Genomic DNA, 22,806 nt, shown 5'->3' with positions numbered 1-22,806 from the left:
TCATATCCACGGTGATTGGCACCAAGGGGATAAATACAAAAAATTAAATCTCAAACTAAACTACTTATTCAAGAATTCCATCTTGATTACTTTAGTTATTCTTCACGGGTGTTTAATGAACACGGCATCGGTGTCTTTCCAAAGTCTGTGTCTGAACAGCAAACACTTTCCAAATGTTTTGCCATTTACATAAGGAAAAGAATAGAATACATTTTATTTTTTCTCCTAAACAGAATTCTTTAAGCCCACACTAAATAAGTTTAATTTATTTTACTAGAATCAGGCATTATATTTGTATGGAAGTTAAAAAAACAAAACGCTTGAGAAAAATGTTTACTATCCTGGCAAGTGATGGAAATATCCTTTATTTCTGAAGCAGCCTCATTTATCACAAAGGTAATAGGAAACAACACTCATAAAATGGAAAATATCTAGTCAGTGCTATGCAATTCTCATTTCTACAACAGTAGTATAACAAAACCAAACACAAAAAAAGAAACCTAATATCCTCAAAGAAAACACGTATCTCTGAGGCTGGTAAGGAGCTACTTCGGTACATTCTGACACGCAGCTTCCAACAGCAGCGGAAGGAAAGCTCACGAGTGATCTCCGACGAAGCAGCTAAGGAGGGAGTTACATGCAGCTGCCAGTGAGCACAAGGCCACGGTGACCCCATCCCTTCCCAGTGCATCATTTAAAAAAACTATATCCAGTTCTCAACTATCCAGGTTTTACTGCAAGATTTAACAAATACGTAAAAGATTATATAATTCAATATCTCATTTAAGACAAATTTTAGGTCTGCCTTGCCAGGTAAAGATGAAAAGTACAATCCAATAATGTTTTAAAAATCTAGTTTGGCAACCACCACCACAATAACTGTCCCAAACAGGAAAAGAATCAGCAGTGGATGCTAAAACTAGTAGGTAAAGTATAATGACAGAAGATTTACATAGTCTCAAATTATCTCCCATCTCTCCATGAGATACTTATTAACTACATACGGGAAAACAGGAACATTATAATGTGGAGAAACCTGGCCTTAATCAAAAGCTCAAAGTAACATCATCAATAAATGGGGCAAACAGAAATCATGTGCCTCCTGATATCTTGCATTGAGAAGAACACAGCATCATTTCTGTGATATTCCTGCCAAAAATGCACAAGGAAATAGGAGACAAACCAAAACTGAAGGGCATTCTACAAAATAACTAGCCTCTATGGCTCAAAAATGCTACCGTGCTGAGAAATAAAGACAGACTGAAGAACTTTCCAGATTAAAGAAGAATAAAGAGACGTGACAACAAAATGCAATGTCCTAGACCTGGAAAAAGAAACTATCCTTTCTTCTATAAAGGAAATCAGTGAGACATTTCGCAAATCTAAATGAGGTATATAAATTGGAATGAATGGCAAAGTAAATATTAAATATTAACATCTTGGGTACCTAGGTGAAGGTAAACAGAAAATCTTTGCAACTTTCTGAAAGTCTAAAATTTTTTCAATATAAAACTTTTTTTTAAAAAAGTCAAATGTATACAACTCTAAAAATTTCAGCATTACTAACTTTACCTAGAAAACACACAGAGCCTGCAGTAAAGTAAATGCTTATCTCCGAATTCCCCTTGCCTCAGATGGGGGTGAGAACCAAGAGAAAAAGACAAAAAGAAAAACAGCCAACCATGGATGCATCATGTGGAGCCCACATTTTAATGCTGCAGACTAGGCCTTGCTTTATTCCTTCCTGTTACTAAGCCAAGATCTGAGAAAACTTACAGACCTCAAACCTCTGGCTGAGTCACAGTCAGCCTGTTATTTGGTCGAGATTATAAAATACACAACTCTCAGGTCTTCCAAAAGGAAAAATGGACAAACAATGACATGGGGACATCAGTTTGTTGCATCCTATGACCCATGAGGGAGAGGTAAAGACAAAGAAGTCCACAGAGTTTCTGAAAACCATCAGGAGGCCAAACCCTAAGGCCTTGCTGGTTTTACTATGCTTCTATCCTTAGCTTTACTGGAACTACACAGTCATCTCAGAGATCAGCCACATGCTAATAGTACAGCATTTGCTGGAGAGCAGTCACAAATACCCACAATTTTTAAAGGGATTCAAGAGACACCTGCTCAAACATGTGGCACAACATGGACCTAAGTGGTGCCTTTAAGGACCGGTTCTCCAGAAAGTTTTGCTTCTCACCCAAATAAGGTGGATATCCAGAGAAAGCTGCCAACAGCTTCCACACCTGCCTATTTAGATGTGACCAAGACTAATGATTGGTGTTGCTGCCCTATGTGCCTTTCAGATTCTGAAAGCCTACTTATGCCTTCAGCCACTACCTCCATCATACGTCCTACTGTGCCCACTCCTCCCCATCCCTGCAGCCTTATCTACCTTACCCACTGGACTCTCTTTCAAGCTCCAAAGCATGTCCCTCCCCATCCTTCTCTGACATTTCAGGGTCAACTCCCCAAAATTTGAAGATGAGATCTAATGATACAATTTGCTATACTGTATATACTTGCAGGCTACCCAAGAAACTTACCTACTACCTCTAACAACAGTTCTATGGAAAAGTAATTTCCAGGTACCAAAATAGTACCAACAAACATTAAGTGCTCTACTGTTGAACAGAACTTTAAAGATGGTCTTTAACACAAAGCTGATGTTTAGAGGTAAGTGCCAGGTATATATCAAGCTAAAGAAGCCACTATAATAACTGCCAAATGACACTTAAATCCTGTAGGGGTTGTGGTACCATTCAACATACTATCAAATTCATTTTATCAAAATGTAATAGGGGTGCATAGATGGTGCAGTCATTAAGTGTCCAACTCAGTTAAGGCTCAGGTCATGATCTTAGGGTCATAAGATCAAGCCCCACGTCTGCTTAAGATTCTCTCTCTCCCTCTTCCTCTGCCCCCTCCCCCACTCCGTGTTTGCACACCTGAACACATGCGCGCTCTTTCTCACTAAAATAAATAAATCTTTAAAAACATGTAATGCCTAAATCATTCTATTTGAAAACAGAGTGATAAAATGCTATTATATCCAATGAATGTTATAATCAATAAAATCAAAATATGGCTCCTTTAAAAAAGAAAGAGAGCAAATATCGAAGCACAATAATATCATAAGCTGGAAAGAGAAGAATGAATCTTACAAGGAAAAAGTAAACATTAATTTTTTAAATGTCACTTTTCGAAAGGTCCCCTAACTGCCATTTATGCTGCTTCTTGCCTAAGTCCTAAACTCAAGCTCCAAGCTTCGTAATTTCCTGAAGATTAGCCTTTTAATAAATAAGCACAAATACAAAGACATGTTACAAACAGAAGTATTTACTGTGTCAACTGATCTTAAAGGTTTGTACGAAAAAAGATAGCTTCTGAATCCTAAAGCCCCACTTCTGAACTTGTTTATTTCCCTATATAAAAACATATACCTTACAAGATACTTATGGCCAGCACCCAAAAATAGGAAACAAACCAACAAACAGCAATCAACAGTGGATTTTTTTGGGTCACCAGCAGATGGAAGAGCAAAACGGTTCTTCCACAGAAGAATTTACTAAAATAGTTAAGTTTGTCATTAGTCTCAGTTTAAAACAAATGCTCACCTGGAGGTGAGTAAGAAAGAACAGGGCACGTGGCCAGCCGTTTGCACAGGGTAACTGACGGTGCTCTCCCGGTAATTAAACCCCAGGGAGTGTAGTTTAAGAGGAAGGTGAAGAATATAGGGATACACTAAAAAAGAAAGCTATGGTAGAACTTTTTCCCTAAAAAGGACAAAAAAGAATCACAAAACACAGTAACAGCAACACAACATATGCTGATATGAGCTCTTTACTCAATGTGTGACTTTGCCTAGTGACATCCAGCAGCGAATGTAGAAATATCTCCCATGAAAGGTACAAGTGAGAACCTTCTGGAAGGTTCTTTGTACTTGGAAAAAGAATATTCAATATATCTATTAGTTTTTTATTCTAGACTTTAAGTTTTAAAAAGCTGAAAATTATTTAGGGTTGGGGAAAAGTTTAGAATGTGCAGCAAAAGGCACTTGGGGAAGTGAGGGCGAGGAAAACTTTGAGATATGACATTAGAACCCACGCTGCCTTCAGGGAGAGTTAAAGCGAATTAAAGATGCAAATGGAAAAAGAAAGCTAGTCTTTTAATCATAACTGGCAAAAACTCTCTGAACTAGGTGAAATCTAGGGTTGAATATCAATCATGGATTATTTCCACTCTAAGTTTTAGACCAGAATAATTTTAAAACATTAAAGACAAAAATAAAAACTCAGCACTTCAAAATAAATGGCAGCATGAGAGGAAAAAAAATGAACAGAAAGGAAAATCTAAAATCAAATATTTGAGGGGCGCCTAGGTGGCTCAGTTGGTTAAGCATCCGACTCTTGATCTCAGCTCGGTTCTTATCTCAGAGTCAGGAGGTTCAAGCCCCACACTGGGCTCCACACTGGGTGTGGAGCCTACTTTAAAAACAAACAAACAAACAAAGCTGAGAGAATATCTGAATATGAAACTTAACTCATGGTCACAAAAAGAATATACATTCATTTTAGAAAATTTGGAAATACTACAGTTGACTCACCTCTCTTGTAGCTAGCTGGTTGCTGAGTTCCTCAGCCTTCTCGATGTTCCACTCTTCCACAGCCTGGTCTATGCTCTTTTCAAGGCCCGACTAGAAAGTAAAGAAACCTAAAGCTTAAAAGCAGGAAAAAAGGCAAATATTTGCTGGCAAAGACTATGTCACAGGGCTACACTGAACACATTACGTACTTAGATCATTTAATTTTCATGATGACCCCTGTGGTAGTTGGTACCACCCCCATTTACTGATGAGAAGGCCACGCAGAGATATCAAATGGCTTATTCAAGGCCAGATAACTTCTTGAACTGAGAAAAAGGAGATGCCAACAGACTTTTTTGACTTCAAGGACTGCACTTTCCCTTAATAACAATATAACGTTAATGATAACAACAGTTAAAATGACAGCATGCTTATTATGTAGTAGACCCTGACTTATAACTATAACTCACTAACGTGGCCAAGGTCAGAATCTGTCAGCGGTAAGGCCACTGCATGAATATGGGTCTGCCCAGAGCCTGTGCTCTCAACCACCGTTTCCCTCTGCCTCTTCTCTCTACTGCCCCTTCCTGTAGCTTGAGGCCTTCCTTCAACAGCCCCTCTAGTCTTTGACGGTGGGTATTAAGTTGGATATTAAATAGGGGAATAATGTTACATAAGAGAACAAGTTTTATTTTCTTATGGAAATGTTTTTATTTACTAGGTGAAGATGCTTTAGGAAATCATAATTAATATTTTCATGTGATTACCAAACACACCAGGTAGGATTCATCATACATTTATGGAAAGAAGCTTAGACTTAAATAATTGAGGTTAGCTTGTGGAAATAGTTACCACATAAAATAAAAAAAAATTTAAATAGTCTAATGTATGGTTCCCACAAGAAAATTCTGCCCTAACAATGGCTTAGCCAGTGTGTCCTCCATGTTTTTAGTTCCCAATTTCTCTCTCATCTAGTAAAAGGGACCCCAGGAATGCCTCTGCCTGTCAGTGTACTGCTTGATTACACCCATCATCCAAAAGAAATTTTGTTCCTGTGCAGCCTCTGTGGAACAAGACTTAAAAATGCCTATTTACACACACACACACACGCACACACACACACACACACACAGAATACTCGTCAGCCATCAAAAAGAATGAAATTTTGCCACTTGCAATGATGTGGATGGAGCCACAGTGTATTATGTATGCTAAGGGAAATAAGTCAGAGAAAGATAAATACCATAAGATTTCATTCGTACGTGGAATTTAAGAAACAAAACACATGAGGAGCAGCTGGGTGGTGCAGTCAGTTGAGCATCCAACTCTGGATTTCCACTCAGGTCATGATCTTGGGGGTCTTAAGATCAAGCCCCACGTCAGGCTCCTCGCTGGGCAGGGAATTTGCTTGGGATTCTCTCCCACCACCCCCTACTCACTCACACCCTCCCCCTCCCCAAGTAAATAAATCTTTAAAAAACAAACCAGATGAACATATGGGGCAGGGGGTGGGGAGAAAGAGGGAAACAAACCATAAAAGACTCTTAATGGTAGAGAACCAACTGAGGGTTGATGCAGGGGAGGGAGGTGGGGGAGGGGCTGGATGGGTGATGGGTCTTAAGGAGGGCACTTGTTATGAGCACTGGGTGTTATATGTAAGTGATGGATCACTAAATTCTACTCCTGAAATCAATATTACACTCTATGTTAACTAATTAGAATTTAAATGAAAATTTGAAAAGAAAAAAAAATGCCCACACATAATCTGCTTAAAAAGATGATGAAACACAGACCAGTAAGGTTATCACTAGTTGAATGAAGATCATCCCTTCTCACAATCCCTCACCCCACCTAAGGTCTTGATAGGATGACACACTTATAATCCTTGCTCCCAACTGTAGCTTAAGACCGTCACTCAGTAGGCCTTAGTCTCTGAACCTAGGCCATGATCCTAGGCCAGGTGGCTCTCCTGTCCTTTTCCCATTCTGGCCCTATGATCACCACTGTCCAGAAATTCTTTTTGGGGGGCACCCGTGTGGCTCAGCCAGTTAAGCATCGGCCTTCTGGTCAGGTCATGATCCCAGGGTCCTGGGATCGAGCCCCAGGTTAGGCTCCCCACTAAGCGGGGAGTCTGCTTCTCCCTCTCCCACTGCCCCACCCCCAGTTTGTGCTTTCTCTCTTGCTCACTCTCTCTCAAATAAATAAAATCTTAAAAAAACAAAACAAAACACAGAAATTCTTTTTTGTATTTCTGAAGAACTCTTCTCACCATCCAAAAAACATCCTGGACTCACTTTTCCAACATCCTTCATCCTCAGGGACCTCTAACTAATATCCCGCCCCAGAGTCCATACTCCAGGCCAGTGACACTCCAAGTGTGGTCTGTGCACCTGTTCAGGTCTGTGAATGGTGCCGGCCTATGAACTGAGCTTGTGCCAGAATGCAAATCAACTACATGACTCTACTCAGCTTTGACTTTTTTTTTTTTTTTAAAGGGAGAAGGACAAGACTTTCTCAAATCAGGAAGTAGTACACTGAGCTATATTCAGATACAAGCTCTGTATCTCTTGGAAGACCAATTCTTTGAAAAGGCTTGCTCTGGGCCAGGCAATAGACATCACCTGAAAGCTCTAATTCCAAAGCTTTACAATCTGGAATTCTCTCTGAACTCAAGATTCTGTCCTTTGACTTATCCCAAGTTTCACAGCCAGAGGACCTGCATTGTCTTCATTTGTAACCCTGCCCTGGGACCACTGTATTCATTCTCAGAGTCCTTCAGTCCCTCCCTGGATTCTCCTAACCTCCTTCTCTGGCCTGCCGCCCATGATTAATCTTTTCAAACTCTAAGCCAGGAGTTCTCCAAGTTGAAGTCTGGACCAGCAGCATCAGCACTACCGGGGCACTTGTCGGAAATACAAATGCTCTGAATCAGAAACTGGGGTTGGGGCCCAGCAACTTACTGACGCTAACCAGGCCAAAGTCTGAGAACCACTGACCTAAGCAATACCTTCAACTTCCTCCCACATGTTACATTGTTTTGGCTACTCCCAACCACTTGTTTCTACTACTTTAACATCTTCCTCTTCCTTCTTCTCAGTAATGTACGCAGTCCTAGGGCTTCAATTACTTCTTATAAGCTGCTTTACAGATCTTTAATTCAAAACATCTGACCTCTCAGCTTTCCAAGATCTATATCTCCAGCTACTTGCTAGTTACCTTCATATTGAAGCCTTGCGAAGACAGGGTCTCTAACTTCTTGTTATGCCTAAAACAAGCTCATCACTTACTACCCTGCTTCCCCTTCAGAGCTGACCACCCACTTAGTCACCCCAGACAGAATCCTTAGTGGTCTTCAATGCTTCCAATCCTTTGCTCCTATTTTAACTCTTTTTGTAGGGTGTCTCATGTTTCCTTTCCGGGCTTCTTCAAGGTCTCATCATCTCCTGCTGGGAAGATGATAGCCTTCTCCAAATTAGTTTTCTGTCTTTCTAAAGTAGAGATACCATGTCACTACCCAGCTTGAAAACATGATCACTTCTTTATTCCTTTTGAATTGCACCAAAATGCCTTCACAATAGGTTCCCACAATGCTTTCTCAGTCCCATCTTGGGTAATGCTGTACTTCCCAATCTCTGGTCACATTTACCATTCTCTTACTGTCCCCTATGCATCTGATTTGTTTCTACTGGAAAAATCTTAACCATCCTTGTACGTCCCATGTCAAATGCTACCTTCCTACCTCTGCAGGTTCACTCACCAGTACACACCCACGGACCCTGCTTTATTCTGCCCCATGCTCAGTACCTAAGTGCCGTCCACACTGCTCTCCCCATGTTGTGCTGTCACTGCACTCCATGACTCTCGTTAGCACCTATGGGTCTCTCTCCCCTCCTGGGTTCTAGGCTCACCAAGCACAGACCCGTTCAAGCACCTAACCTGGTCTTCTCACACAAGAGGCACTCAGTCAGCTTCTGTTACTGAGTTAACGGTCACAGTGCAGTAATCCATGGTTGCATTAATACTGAAAGGATCCCACCGAAATGAGGACAATTCGTGACCTAGCCACTGCTTTGACAAGTTCCCAGGAGAATTCTACAACAGTAATATTGGGGTAATAGTACCCCTATGACTAAACAAGAGCCACATTTTCTTATACTTCTTGATGTATAAATCTTTCCCACTACTGGCATATGCATTTCTTTGAGGGCATGGAGAGTATCTTCTTCATCTTGGACTCCCAGAGTCCTAGCACAGTCCCTGTCTCTAGAATTTTATTATTTGTTTTTACAATAGAAATAAAATATCTTATTTAAGAAATGAGAATAAATGGCTCTCCTTCCTGCACAGAATATTAGTTATCTCCTCAAATATATATGAAAATAAAATACTAACAGCAAACTTCAATTTTCCCTGCACCACAAATTCTGGGGGAGCCGGTTAAGTCAACCCAGACTTCATCCCAACCTCTCTTTTCAGCAACCTGGTCCCTAATGTCATCCATTCTTGGGCCTGTCCAGCTGATTCCACATAATAGCTTTGTATGTTTCCCTCCAATTATGTAGGTTTCCTAAGATTAGTTAGACCTGGGTGCTGTATTCCTTTACTCCAGGACCTAGAGTAATCGGATGAGTGAGTAAAAAGGAACCCACTCTATTTTTACCACCAATACCCTGAATAAACCAGGGGTCTGCTTATCAAGTCATTTTGCTGCATTAACTTGCTAACTTCCCTTTGGTTATCATGGAGCCACTGCTTATAGTTAATGTCACAAAGGTAGAAACCAAAAATACTCCCCTCTTCTAGAAACTTATATGAACTGCTGAGCTTATACGTATAAATTTTCACTTAAAAAGAAGTCAGCTAAAATTACACATCTATCTCTTCACCATCAACCAACTCCCATTCCCCCAGCCATTCAGAGCACTGGCACAATATAGCAGAAAGAGCACTGGAACAGAAGTCAGGAGCGGTGGTCATGGCTCCCAGCAAATGAGATTTCCTCGAAGGAAGAGCAAAGCCTCAGTTTCCTTCAGGAAAAATGACATGACAGGCATGATAACCAAAATTCTCTCCTAGAAATAAAATTGCACTTACATGTTCAATTTTGTTTTTAGCTCTTTTAAAAGTTTTTTTTTTAATTCAACAAAATTTCAGTAGATAAAACTTTATTTTTTTTCTCCCTTTTCCTTTTTTTCTTTCTTACTTTCTTTTTTGGTTTTTTTGGGGACAATATATTTAAGTAAAATATAATACTTCCTTTTGGCTCTGAAAAATTTCTGGTTCCATCTAAAAAGATACTAACATTGTAAATACACTCAAAATGCTAACATTAGTAAAAAAAAAACTTAAGGTAAAACATTTCCATCATCTTAAGACCATAATAACGGTTTACAAAGAATATGACTGGTAAGGTCAGACCCAGGGGTTCAAATTCCAGCTCCTCTACTTAATGGCCGAGAAACTCAGTGATTCCTAGACCTCTACAGCTTATAGTTACCTCACCTGCAAAAAGAGAGTAATACCGCATCCTCTGCAAGTTTACGGTAAGGGTCAAAGGAAATAGATGTAAAATGCTGAGCAAAACTTTAGAATACAGCATCATTTGATAAATAAGCTGTTCATATTATTTTATCTAAATATCAGGATACCATTAAAACCAACAGGCGGTCTAGCTCCATACAGCTACAGATCTCCTCATAACTCATCAAGGCCTCAGCCCCAAACGTAAGACCCAAGAATTCAACTCTGATTAAGTAGTCTCATGAAGTAAGGTCCGATTATTTAGTCTCAGAAAATCTTAAGTTGAACCCAAGAGTACCTTTACTGGAATTATCTCTGATGTCTCTCATAGCACAGAAGTGGGACTGATGATACTCTGCGGGGCCTCGGTACGCTTCTCAGGTGCCTCTTGTCAGGAATCAGAACTTAGCTTAAGATATATGCACTTCAATACAGGCAAACAAATTTAGAGATGGCACTTCGGCCACAGGTGGAAAAACATCCTAGGCCAGTATCTAACAGGTTCCCACAAGGCCATAAATAATCTCTAATTAACAGTTTTGCTGCAGATATCAAGAAGACAAGTATCAAAGAAATGTGTGGGTACGAGGTTTAACATGAAGGACCGATCATCCATATGTGCATATGCAGAATCTGTTTTAACATACGATTAGAGCTCCTCCAGCCAAACTGTACAATATATTTCTATAGAAATGTTGCTACTAAATATTTGGATAATATATTCAATGTTTAAAGCTTAATACAAATGAACTATCCACTGAAGTTTGCTGTGTCTAATTAAACCTAATATCTAGGGGAGAAAAAAAATTGGGCAATCTCTCCATAAAGAAGGAAGGAAAATAAAGAACTAAGAATTAGTGGTGTTACCTTTATGTATAAATCATACCTACTTAAATTATCTGAATCACCACCTGGGGATCAAAAGATAATGCTTTGTAATTGTGTAACTGATACCAGGTGAATGGTCATGGTATCACTCCAACCCTCCCCTTCGCCACCACCACTTCTGCCTCCTCCAGACCACTACCCTACATCCCTCCCCCACCAACCCCTACACGGGCAGTCAGCCTTTTATCTCATCTGTGTTTTGGAGTTCCAAGTAAAATTTTGGTTAGAAAAAGCATCCTACTAAAAAAAAAATTTGAAAAAAACTACACTATACAATTCAAGTTTCTTCTCATAAACAACTAAAAAAATTATCAAAGACATTGTGCAATCACTCTTAAAATTATTAAAATTAGGTCTGGTTTTTCATGCCAAAAAGTATACGTTAAGTATATATAAAACTACTTCAATAGTGACTGCTGACGAATCAAACTGATTCAACTAAAGAATACTTGAGATATTTATGATGAAATTAATGAGTTAAATTTGTTCTAAAGATATTCCTACGGAGATTCATAATAATTATTATAACAGAATTATTAATAAGTCCCAGTACTACAGAAACACTATTAAAGCTGTAATTAATACAAAGAACACTTTAGAACAGCTTTGGATATTAAGAAAATTACATTAAAAAAAATCCTCTCTGTATTGTCAGGGAAGCAGGTGACAGCACTGTTGTAAATACACATCCTTGGTTGAGCAACAGTTTTAGCTTGGCAGGGTTCCAAAGAAAGGAAGAAGGAAGAAAGGAAGCAAGCAAAGTAAGCAAGAAAGAAAACATGGTGGGGGGAGGACTGCACAATAGACACAAGATTAAGAAGTTTTGTTTTTCCATTCTTGAGGACTGAGTGAGATACAGAATAAAAGGGCTCTTTCAGATATGGTAAGAGATGAGCCTCTGCTTCTGAGAAATAAAATAATGGGCTAGAAATCCATGTGAGCTTTGTCCAAACTGCATCACAGATTTTCATGATCCTCTCTGTACTTCTTCAGCAGCAGCTATTATCAGCTAGACTTACATTTATTCTTAGCTTTTATCTTGGTGCCTCCAATGTGGACATTCCTTAATGTCTATTTACTCTGTTGGATTCACAGTAGATTTTAGCATGACAGCAAAAGGGGCGCAAGTAAAACAGGGAGACAGTGATCCCAATCCAAAGGAGGGGCACAAACCTGCGGGCGCGCACTCATGCTGAACTATAAAGAGAATAGGACATCATTTGGCCCATTAAATCCTTCTCTTCCTTTCATGCTTGCATTTTTTAATAGAATAGTACGTGCTGGCAAAATCTTGGGCAGAGGCAAGCCTGGCCAACGCCAGTTTCCATGTTTAGAAAAATGCCGTGACTTTCTTAGTTAGCTGTCATTTGTACAGAGGAATGTCTACCGTTCAGAAAATCCAACTCGGGGTGGCTCAGTCATTAAGAAAATCCAAACTCATCAAATAGATTAATGAGTGATCACAAAAGGATTTAGAGAGGACTTCCCCTAAACAGAAATCTTGTTTTTTAAAATGATGTTTGACTTAAATTTCTTTTCCTAGAGTCCATCTAACATATAATGTGAAACAGAACATTAGTTCATAAAACCGAGTTGCTTAAAAGAATTCACACAAGTCATTCTAGCCTTTATTAAGATTACTCTAAGCAAATCTCAAATTCTAGACAATGAGTAAGAGTTAGCCGTATCTAGCCAGGATCAAGAAGGTACAATTTCCTACATGTAGGGTAACAATAAAATTCTAATTTGGAGAGATTGTAAAAAAATCATTAATTTTTTACTTTTTGGAATGGTTAACAGCTTCACTAAGAAATAGTTTAGACATTCTGAAGTCAACAGTCCTGAGAAAATATAACAAATACTATAAATAAGGGAAGATCAAAAACCACCTAATTCATGAGTAAAACTTAAAAAAAACTTTCCTATTAGAACCAATATTTAGCATTCCTTCCCTCAAAACAACAACATAGTCAGCAGTGGGGACTGTACAGCAGGATGGCTGGAGACCAGCCCACTCCCATCAGCCACGGCCCACCCCCCTCATGCTTTAGAACAGTCTTACGCAGTCCAGAGTATCCTTCTCACAAGATCCCTCCTCCCTGCCCGCCAGACTCACAGGGGTCAAAAGCAGAGTAACTGCATTTTGAAGCGCTGACCAGTTCTTCTGCAGTGAAGTTAAAGAACCTCCGGAGCATGGGGTCATAAAGCCCGGGTTTTACCGTCACCTCTAACAGCAATCTTTCTTTGTAAGAATGTAAGCATTTTTGCACCTGCTTGAACATTTGTAAAACAGACATTGCTCAGTCAGTTAAGGGTCTGTCTTGATTTCCAACTCAGGTCACGATCTCAGGGTCCTGGGATCGAACCCCACATCGGGCTCCTGACTCAGTGGGGAGTCTGCTTGAGATTTTCTCCCTCTACCCCTCCCCTCACACGCATGCATGCACTCTCTCTCTTACTCTCTAATGCATAAAGAAATCTTTAAAAAAAAAAAAAAGAAAGAAAGAAAGAAAAGGAAGTGGTGTTGGTTCCAATTCCCCAGGGTTCTGGGGACTAAATGACAAAAATACTTAGCAAAACTGGAATCAAAAGGTTCACATACAAAATTCTACTTTCAGTTCCTTCATGCACACACCCTCAATGATGCAGTACCACCCAATGATGGGTTTAACATCTGAGGTTTGTTTCACAAGAAATATTGATCAGAATGGTCTCTATGTACCCACAGTAGTCTACAAGTCTACAGAAATGATCCATGAAAAAGGAATCTGTCTATACAGGCAGGATACAATATACTTGGGCTTCAACAAGGCAGGCCCCTGAACCTCTAGCCCTATCATTCAGTGCTCAATTTTCATGCTCCTGGAGTCCACACTCCCTGATGTGAATATGTGAATATGTAAGTCACTCATGCATTTAAGACTCTACTAAGTATTCACATCATCGATAGACTGATGACATCCAAATGTGGATCTCCAGCTCAGATTCTCCTGAGTTCATGCCTCATTTTCACCAACCATCTCTCTACTCCTGCCCACTGATATCACTCATGCCGTGAACTTTGGACAGGCCCTATCCACCCCTCTCCTCACCCAACCTTCCTATATCGTACCTAGCATCACTATTCACAACGCTGCTAAAGATAAAAACTAGAATGGTTCTCTTCCTCTCCTTACGCCCCACTTCCTCTCCACTTCACAAAAGCATCAGAGGTAAATACTGCCCATGCTCCTCCTAGAGTAGACCCCAAATCCGCCCACTTTTCTCCATCTTCAGGAGCACCATTCCTGCTCAAGCCACCATCCTCTCGCGCCTAGAAGAGTCTCTTCTTGTCTACTTTTGCTGCTCCTGTTTTTTGGCCCTTTCTCTACACAAGAGCAATCTTTACAAACATAACTTCGATCATATCACTCCCTTAACTTAAAACCCTCAAATGACTCTCAGCTACATTGTAACTAAAACCCAGTTCTTTATTCTGCCCCTTCAGGGCCTTCACAGTTTGGTCCCTGGCTGCCTGCCTCTCCGAACCCGTGCTGGGCCACTCTCCTTATTGACCCCATTCCAGCCAAGTCGATATTCTTACAGTTACTCAAATGTCCCATGATGCCTCATTTTCCCCAGGACCTTTATTTACCCAGGTTAGTACCTCTACATGAGCGTTCTGTCTATAGATGCTTCCTTCCCATCCTTCAGGTCTCACTGAAGTGGCATCTTCCAAGAAAGGTCCTCCCTGACCACCTAAACTAAAGTGGGACCTCCATTGTCATTTCTTCACAACACCCTGTTCATTTCCTTAATGCCATTTTTTTTAATGATTTGTAACTATATATTTACTTTATTACCTAACATCTTGTTTCGCGTACAGTAGGCATTTTAACTTTTTCACTTAATTAATTAATGAGGAGAATACCTTAGACAAGGCTAACCACAAACATTTTCTACTGGCTAATATAAAATGTGATAAAAAAAGAACTTACCTTGTCAACTTTTTTCTTTTTAACAGGGGGGTCAAACCTATCATTGATTCCAAAATACTGAGTAAGCTCCTTCCACTGGGTTTCACTTGAGGTCTGTTCACTGCAAGACAAACAATAACATATTTTTAGTGTTTTTAATTGGTTACTACAATTATAAGTCACAAAAACTAGTTCTTACATTTAAGAGCTAAGAAGTTCAACTATTGGTACAAGTTTTACAATATTATCTAGAATAGATAATAATAGAATAACTAGATATTTTACCTATTCATTCATAGAACCTACCTATGAGTCTCTTCTTCATTCTTCAATTTACCTGAAAAGAATTCACAAAGTGTCAATACCTGAATATTCATTTATTTCAAAATTAATGTTTATTAAAAACTGTTGAGCTCAATCATTCATAATTTAACATTAGCAATACTGAAAATTAAATTAAAACAAAACACCTTTTCTGGAGCGTTTCCTTTTCTTCCTTCTGAATCCTGAAGTTGAGGTTTTCTGTTCAGAATGTTTTTTGTGCAATTCTTGAAATTTCTATATAAAAGTTGAAAAAAAAAAGGAGAAAAAGTAGTCAATATATTTTGAAGCAAGGCATACATTAAAAAATTACAAACATGTTAAGTGATAAAAATATATTCTAGCATTTATAAAAATACAAATTTAACAAAAGTAGTTCAGTTCTTCTTGAGATACCTTATTTTCCAAGATTCTTTGACAACCTGATTTTTTATCTTCATTTATTTCGACATAAGTCAATCTGATTAGCTGAGAGTAAATTTCGATGATTCATACAGATGACAGAGAGATCAAATTAAAACAGAAGCTCGTGTATTATGTTGAGCAAAGTGGCTAATCCTACTAAATGCTTTTCCTTCCTCTTTTTACAAAACACACCACCAAGATGAAAGTAAGTATCTGAGTGCCCAGTGAGCTGACCACAAACCCAGAGTATTCTGAGTCAATCTTCCCTACCTCCCCAGTACAGGCACTCTGACCCCGGCAGACACAGGAGCGTGCACAAACACACACGCACAGGCTTTAATAAGAACACATCAGAGAAAACCTACATGCCACATATTTAAGGGAATTCCAGAGGGGCACTCTTTGTATGCATTTACATTTGCCTCTGCCCCAGGTTTTGGTCCATCAGTTTGGGAATCTGAGAGCTCTGTTTTTATAATGGCCCCATCTTCTTTATCTTCCTGTAAGTTAAGTCCAGAGTTCTCTAATGGGGCTTCATCTTCAGAATTCAACTCAACATCACTTTCATTTAGGCCAGGAGGTAGCAGCCCACTCCACATCTTTTCTTCTGAAGAGAAAAAAGATGAATTTAGACATACAAAGTGGACATGGAAAGGAATTTAAAACCCCAAGAGTGTAGTAATTATCCCAATGGTTTGGGAACAGTCCACCTAGACTTTTTTCTTTTAATCTAAAATCACATGTACCTTCCATATTAAAAGAATTAAAATATTTGCTTGTATGAAATAAGTCAATCAGAGAAAGACAATTATCATATGATCTCTCTGATATGAAGAATTTGAGAGGCAGGGCGGGAGGTCTGGGGGATAGGGAAGGAAAAAATGAAACAAGATAGGATCAGGAGGGAGACAAACCATAAGAGACTCTTAATCTCACAAAACAAACTGAGGGTTGCTGGGAAGTGGGGGGGTAGGGAGAGGGTGGTTGGGTTATGGACATTGGGGAGGGTATGTGCTACGGTGAGTGTGAAATGTGTAAGCCTGATGATTCACAAACCTGTACCCCTGGGGGCAAATAATACATTATATGTCAGTAAAAATAATTAAATAAAAAAAATTTGCTTGTATAAGATGTTTTTAAAGAGTACAAAGTAGTTAATTTGTTACAAGACAAACTTAGAGATGAATGACTTAAAGAAAATAGGACCTGGATTCTCTAATAAATATAGATAATTTTGTCTAAAAAAAGTAAATTCAGTAAAAGCATTCATTGCCCTAAGAACCTAACAATACATACGTCACACAATTTGAGATTTATAATATTATATTTCAAGCTATCATAATTAAAAAAGAAAATGAAGTCAGATGTTTCACTGGTACTGAAATGAACTTTGAGGGGACTTATTGCCAAAGGAGTACGAAAACAATTATTCAAAGGAAAATTTTTAGGCTGTGCAAGTAGTTTGAGGAAAGCATGGTGGTAAAAAGAATGTCCTACTTTTAAATTTTACAAGTGACTGCTAAAATACCAAATGGAGAATTAAATGTTAATCCTAACAATTTAACAAAAACATACAGTTTTTTTGAGTAACAATATCGTGTTTAGGAGACTACGGTTCAAGTTCAGGATAATATTTATCTTTAGCTATCTGGCCCATTGGTAGAGGGAATATTAACTACTGTTAAGTTTATCAAAAACGATCTTTAAAAATGGGAGTTATAATCATTTGCTAAAATAATAACGGAATACATTTTCAATATTAATCACATGGCATATGTATTGACTCAAAAGCACTTCATTCAAAAGATGCCTAAATAAGAGAAGTCAGTTATACTGCCTGCTCATGATTTACCTGAAGGAATAAAATGCAAGAATGGAAATTTTTGACCGAGTTTTCTGCCCCCTATTGTGATTAACCTAATGAGAAAACCACCACCATTGTCTCTGAGACAAAGGCATCAAGGGATTTTGCATTAATCTGAATAATGGATTCCAGATAACCTTTAAGGATCTCCTCCCAGGTCCAAAGAATCAGATCTTATTTTTGCCAGTATGGATCCAGCCTCCTGAGTTGTTAGCCCTCTAAAACAACCTCAACAAAATACTCTTTTGGCTTTTTAAGAAGAAGGGCTCTGACATTTAACTGCGTCAGTTGTAATCCTGACCCTATCATATACTAGCAGTATGAGGAAATCATTTTTACCACCTCTGACCCTCAGTTTTTTCTGCTGTAATACAAGGATAATTATATTGCGTACAGGGTTATTCTGAGAATCAAATGAGATAAGCTATGAAAACACTCACCACAATGTTTAGGAGGTTCTAGGGGCTTGATCAATGCCGAGCTCTTTTTGCTATTAGTATTTCTGTGGCCATGTATTATATTTTTATAATTTCTGTTATGGGTGGCAGCACTCACAAGGTAGTTTTGAAGTTTCTAAGGTTGAGGTGCATTCACTTAGCAATTGATCCAAATCATTTACCTTCCTGATTTCCAAAGTCTAACATAAGTTTCTATAAAAAATATTGGAGTCTGGTTTTCTGAATGGAGCAATAAAACCAGATTCAGGAAGACAATGGAGCCTAAGTGTCAAGGCTCCTCTTATGCACAGGTCTTTCCAAAGCATTATACCCAATTTTCTATTTAGAATTTGTGTTGCTTTTCTTAAAGAGGAAACCCAAAATAATATAAGCTCCAAGCCCCATAAAACCTGGATCCACATCTAAACCTAGCCTGAGGATTTTAATAGTTGGAATGGGTAAACTTTAGATACTTCGTTAGCACAAAAGACATCATGTGAAATATGTCAATATTGAAAAAACGGATGTTATGCCATCAATAAAAATATTTTTACTGTTCTGAGGAGTAGATGGAGGGGGAATGATAATAAGCTTCAACATGACTTTGCCACTGACAAATAATAAACCTTTAGGCTCATTATCCATTTCAGAACTTAAGGATAGTAACACATTTCAGATTCAGCATTCTTAGCAAAATTGGGGTTCTATGTTTGAAACCACTGTTTCTTTTCCCTGTCCATAGCACCCTGTGCATGGCCACCGTGTGCCAGGCTCTCTTTAAGACATGAAGACAGGCAAAAATATCTAAGGGAACCGGCATTCTACACACATGGCAAGTGTCCATCCATCGGCAGCCAAGTACCACTCGGCCCAGACTTCAGTTGTGGCTGCTAGTGAAAGGCATGTGCCTCTCTGACGCGCACAGTTCTTCTACTGGAGCACACTGCTTCAGCATCCCTACAGGGTGTGTCTATGCTCTGGGTACCCACATGAGCTTCACGCTGAGGAACACTCTCAGGTGCCTTGGAGTCACCTGTCCCTATCAGCTTTCAAGCATTTTTTTATCACATTTTGGACCTTCTCAAAATCATCTATTTTTAGCTCTTGTTGCTGTGGCATTAAGTACTGTTTTCAGTATGACACTGGCTAGTATGATAATTTCTTGTGTGTGCCCATGGAAAAATGAAGAACTAAAATAAATTTTAGAAAGTAGATCCTACATCCAAATCCATAAAGTAAGGCGAAATTCAAATAACACGTTTCTGAACTCAATCCCTGAACATCGTTCAAGTGGCGTGCCATTCTCCTGTGACTGCAAATACACACACACACACACATACACACAAGGGCAACCCCATGGTCACTGATAAACACAGATAACTCACCGAGAAGACTGCAAAGTGGAGCTGCCCACGTGAGCAGCAGCTCAACTGTAAATCAGCCAATATGGAATGCCTGCTTTGTGACTTGCTTTGGGCTCACGTCTGAAAACACTTTGAATTCATAGTATATACACGTCACTCATACATTTCCAATTGTACTATGGTACCAACTGGTACTAGGTTAGGCCTCGAGTTTACTTCTGTTTGGGCTGCTCTTAAAGATGATTCTCTAATTCTCTGAAATGTCTCTAGCCCCATGCGTTTATTCTAAAGCAAAATCATTCCAAATTACCCTTTAAATGTGAAAATTATTCAGCCATTCTCAAGAGATGTGATGTACCAGTCAGATGCAATACTGGTTAAACCCCAATAACCCACTGGATAAGGGTTCTCTCCTCAACCTCATTACCACAGCCAAGATTTCTAGTTTTCAGTAAGACTGCATGTCAGACAAAACACCTGAAAGATGCTCTAGAGAAAGCAAAGGAGACCCCAGTTACACAGAAGCAGAACCAGAAAGAAAAACAAAGCAAGTCAATGATGTATCTGGCATATACACAATGTCACGTATAAACACGGTGACAGAAATTCTTTTACCATTAATCCCTACAACCACCCTTCCACTAGAAATTACTATCTAAACCCCTTTTATAGGTGGGGAAACTGACTTGCCTAAGGCATTGTGATCTGCTTATTTTACAAAAACAGAACTCTAGGGCTTCAACTTATTAACTTTTAGAGGATGCAATTTAAGTAGTAATATATTCTTGAAGACAAAGATTTGAGAGTCGGTCTAAAGAATGACTCTAGCCTGTAATTTTGTTAAAATTTTGCTTCAGAAAAAAACTGTCTTACTCTTTAAAAGCAGAAACTTACTTAAGATCCTATACTAAATGTATACATAAAAGTTACATTGGGTAATAATGTCACATTTTCTGGAAGATCAGGTGACTGCTTACAACCAAAACCCAATCTGAGCAGTTTAATGGGTAAATGCCTCCTGTCACTACTATTCCAGAATTTCAACTCCATTTTCACCGTACGAAGCTGTCTTATTTCTCATATTTTGTATTAAACTAGAATAATCACAGAAACCTGAATTCTGTCTGATCTGAATTTAATTCCAACCTGTATAATAATCATAAACCACCACCCACCCACCATCATGTTAAATAATTTACACAATAATCAGCTTCCATGACTCGGAATTACCTAACTAAAATACTTTTAAGCATGTATCAATATTAATGTAAAAGTCCCATTCATGAAATATGTTGTCTTTTCTCAAGAAGATAAAGTAAACTGAATCGGAGGCCTGACTTCGAATTAAGCTCCCAGTCTGATTACCCAAACTATTTACTTGGCAGGATTCTGTATGTATGCATATGTTCCAATAAAAGACAGTGTTTAGTCAGGGCCTGGAAAACACGTCCCAAGACCCTGCACGGAAAGATTTCCGGTTAACCAATAACATTTCGAGGCTCACTTTAAGGCGATGCCGCTGCGAGAATACTTACAAGGTTCAAGACTGCAAGAGGGTGGCTCTAGAAAGGTACACCGCTTCCCGCTCGGCGGCACGACCCGGAACTCGGCAGGCTCGCCGGCGGCAGGGCCACACTCCGATCCCCAAGCGGGAAGCATCCCGTCCGGGGCACAGAACTAAGCGCCGCAGATTCGGGTGCAGGACGTCTAGCCCGCTGACACTCCCCTTAACTGCAGCTCTTCCCCGGGCTACAGCACTTGTAAACCGGAGGCTGTTTCCCCAATCGAAAGCCTCTTCACCCTCTCACTTTGGCCGGGGTGGGACAGAGAACCCCTCTCCCACCAACAGGCTTCGGGGAAGGCGCTACGTCCCTTCCAAGCGGAGCAGAGACCAGCCCCACGAATGCTTCCGGGGGCCTAGTTGGGGGCTCTACCGGCTCGGCCGTGAGGCCGCCTACACCTGCTCACTGGCTCCCCGCACCCAGCCCTCCGGAACCCGTCAAGTCGGAGGTCGGGGCGGCCGGTAAGCAGCCCGGCTACCAGCTGTACTCACCCGTCAGGAGCCGGCCACCCGGCCGCCATTTTAAGACCCCGCCAACACCGCGCCTTCCCATTGGCTCCGGCATCTCAGCCAATGGACTGGGGCCGTTCTGGCCCCGGGGTCGTCATGGCAACCGAACGCGCTTAGCTCCGCTTTCAGATCTGTTTGTAGCGCCGGATTCGTTCTTTCTGCTTCTTTTCTCTCACTGTTTCCCCCTTTCTTCTGGACGTTTTAAAAGGCTTTGTTCTTTTCCCCATTCCCCGCTTCTCGCTGGTTTTGGGAATGAGGAAACTGCTGGCTTAGACCTTGAACTGAGTTCATTCCTCTTAGGCGGGAGGTTCGCTGTAGATGCTCTTTAGGCTCTTAAGGGAATATTTCCATTCCTTCAGCCTGTTACCCCTCAGTCCCTCTTCCCTCCCACCCTCCCTTCCTTCCTTTTTTCCTTCTGTACATATATTTATGGAGCAGGCACCCTGCCAGCCTCTGTTTAGCGGAGAACGGTCCCGACTCCTGCTCTCCTGGTGCTTACCCTCTGCTACACCGATCAGATGTGTGGCCTTGACTAAAAGCTTATTGAGCCCCTTTTCCGTGACAGCCACTGGTTCAGGCCCCAAGGAGGGGTTTGGGGGAGCATAGAAAATAAGTAAGGAAAAAAAAGAGAAAACAACTGCTATGAAGGATACAAAGCAGAATAATGTACTAGTGATGAGAGTGCCGGCGATTTTCAAAATGCTTCCACTTTCCGAAATAGCGCTCTGTAATAATGATAAGACCACTTTCCTATCCTCGTGAGGATGATAAAAGAAAATACACATAGAGTCCTTAACACATCATCTTGCCTATAGTAATTTTAGTCTTAGCTACTTGTTACTGTTGTTAACATTATACTGCCTTTCTTTGAAGCATTCTGAAAATGTATAAGAATTTTTGCACTGCACTCTAATATATCATGATTTAGTGTAAACAGATGTTTAAGCTTATTAGGTAACTATCCATTACCTCACCCCCAGGGTCTCCCAGAGGGATATGCCAGGTTTATGGCATAGATTTCTGTAATCCCAGAATCATAATAAAACCCGAACTGACAAGATCAGGTCACACAAGTCCTTCTCCTGCTGACCTTCTCTGATTCTAGAATAGAAGCAGATTGAGTGACTTCAGGATCTGTGTGAAAGTCTCCTGGCCAATTGTGTCCAGGTCTCAATAGCATTTTTCCCCAGTCCAAATCTTTAACAAGTCAGGCAGTTAAAGAAAGGATGTGAGTCAAAGTGCTGCTATGGTTAATGCATTTGGGCCTCTTCATTACTGTCTTAGTCTGCTCACGCTACCATAACAAAATACTGGGTGGCTTAAACAATGGAAATTAATTTCACACAGTTCTAAAGATTGGAAAATCTAAGATCAAGGTGCTGACAGGTTTCA

General features: G+C 39.9%; 1 protein-coding gene across 5 annotated transcripts in view; it reads right to left on the bottom strand.

The window, feature by feature from the left end:
* The window catches only part of FAM204A (family with sequence similarity 204 member A), a 31,484-nt gene extending 10,026 nt beyond the window's left edge, over window positions 1-21,458 (bottom strand). The window contains exons 1-6 of one of the 5 annotated variants that reach the window (XM_080823367.1): window positions 21,397-21,458; window positions 16,044-16,285; window positions 15,423-15,510; window positions 15,259-15,289; window positions 14,974-15,073; window positions 4,610-4,699 (exon numbers count right to left, since the gene is read on the bottom strand). In XM_080823367.1, the coding sequence (XP_080679493.1) occupies window positions 4,610-4,699; window positions 14,974-15,073; window positions 15,259-15,289; window positions 15,423-15,510; window positions 16,044-16,285; window positions 21,397-21,457 (612 nt within the window). In that variant the 5' untranslated portion in view covers window position 21,458. Of the gene's footprint in view, window positions 1-4,609; window positions 4,700-14,973; window positions 15,074-15,258; window positions 15,290-15,422; window positions 15,511-16,043; window positions 16,286-20,878 lie in introns of all 5 variants that reach the window. The other 4 variants (XM_080823368.1, XM_080823370.1, XM_080823369.1 and 1 more) reach the window with 4 other exon arrangements.
* Window positions 21,459-22,806: the final 1,348 nt, after the last annotated feature.

Source organism: Martes martes (genome assembly GCF_963455335.1).
Source record: "Martes martes genome assembly, chromosome: 14".
Classification (NCBI taxonomy): domain Eukaryota; kingdom Metazoa; phylum Chordata; class Mammalia; order Carnivora; family Mustelidae; genus Martes; species Martes martes.
This window is presented reverse-complemented; position numbering and strand designations above follow the sequence as displayed.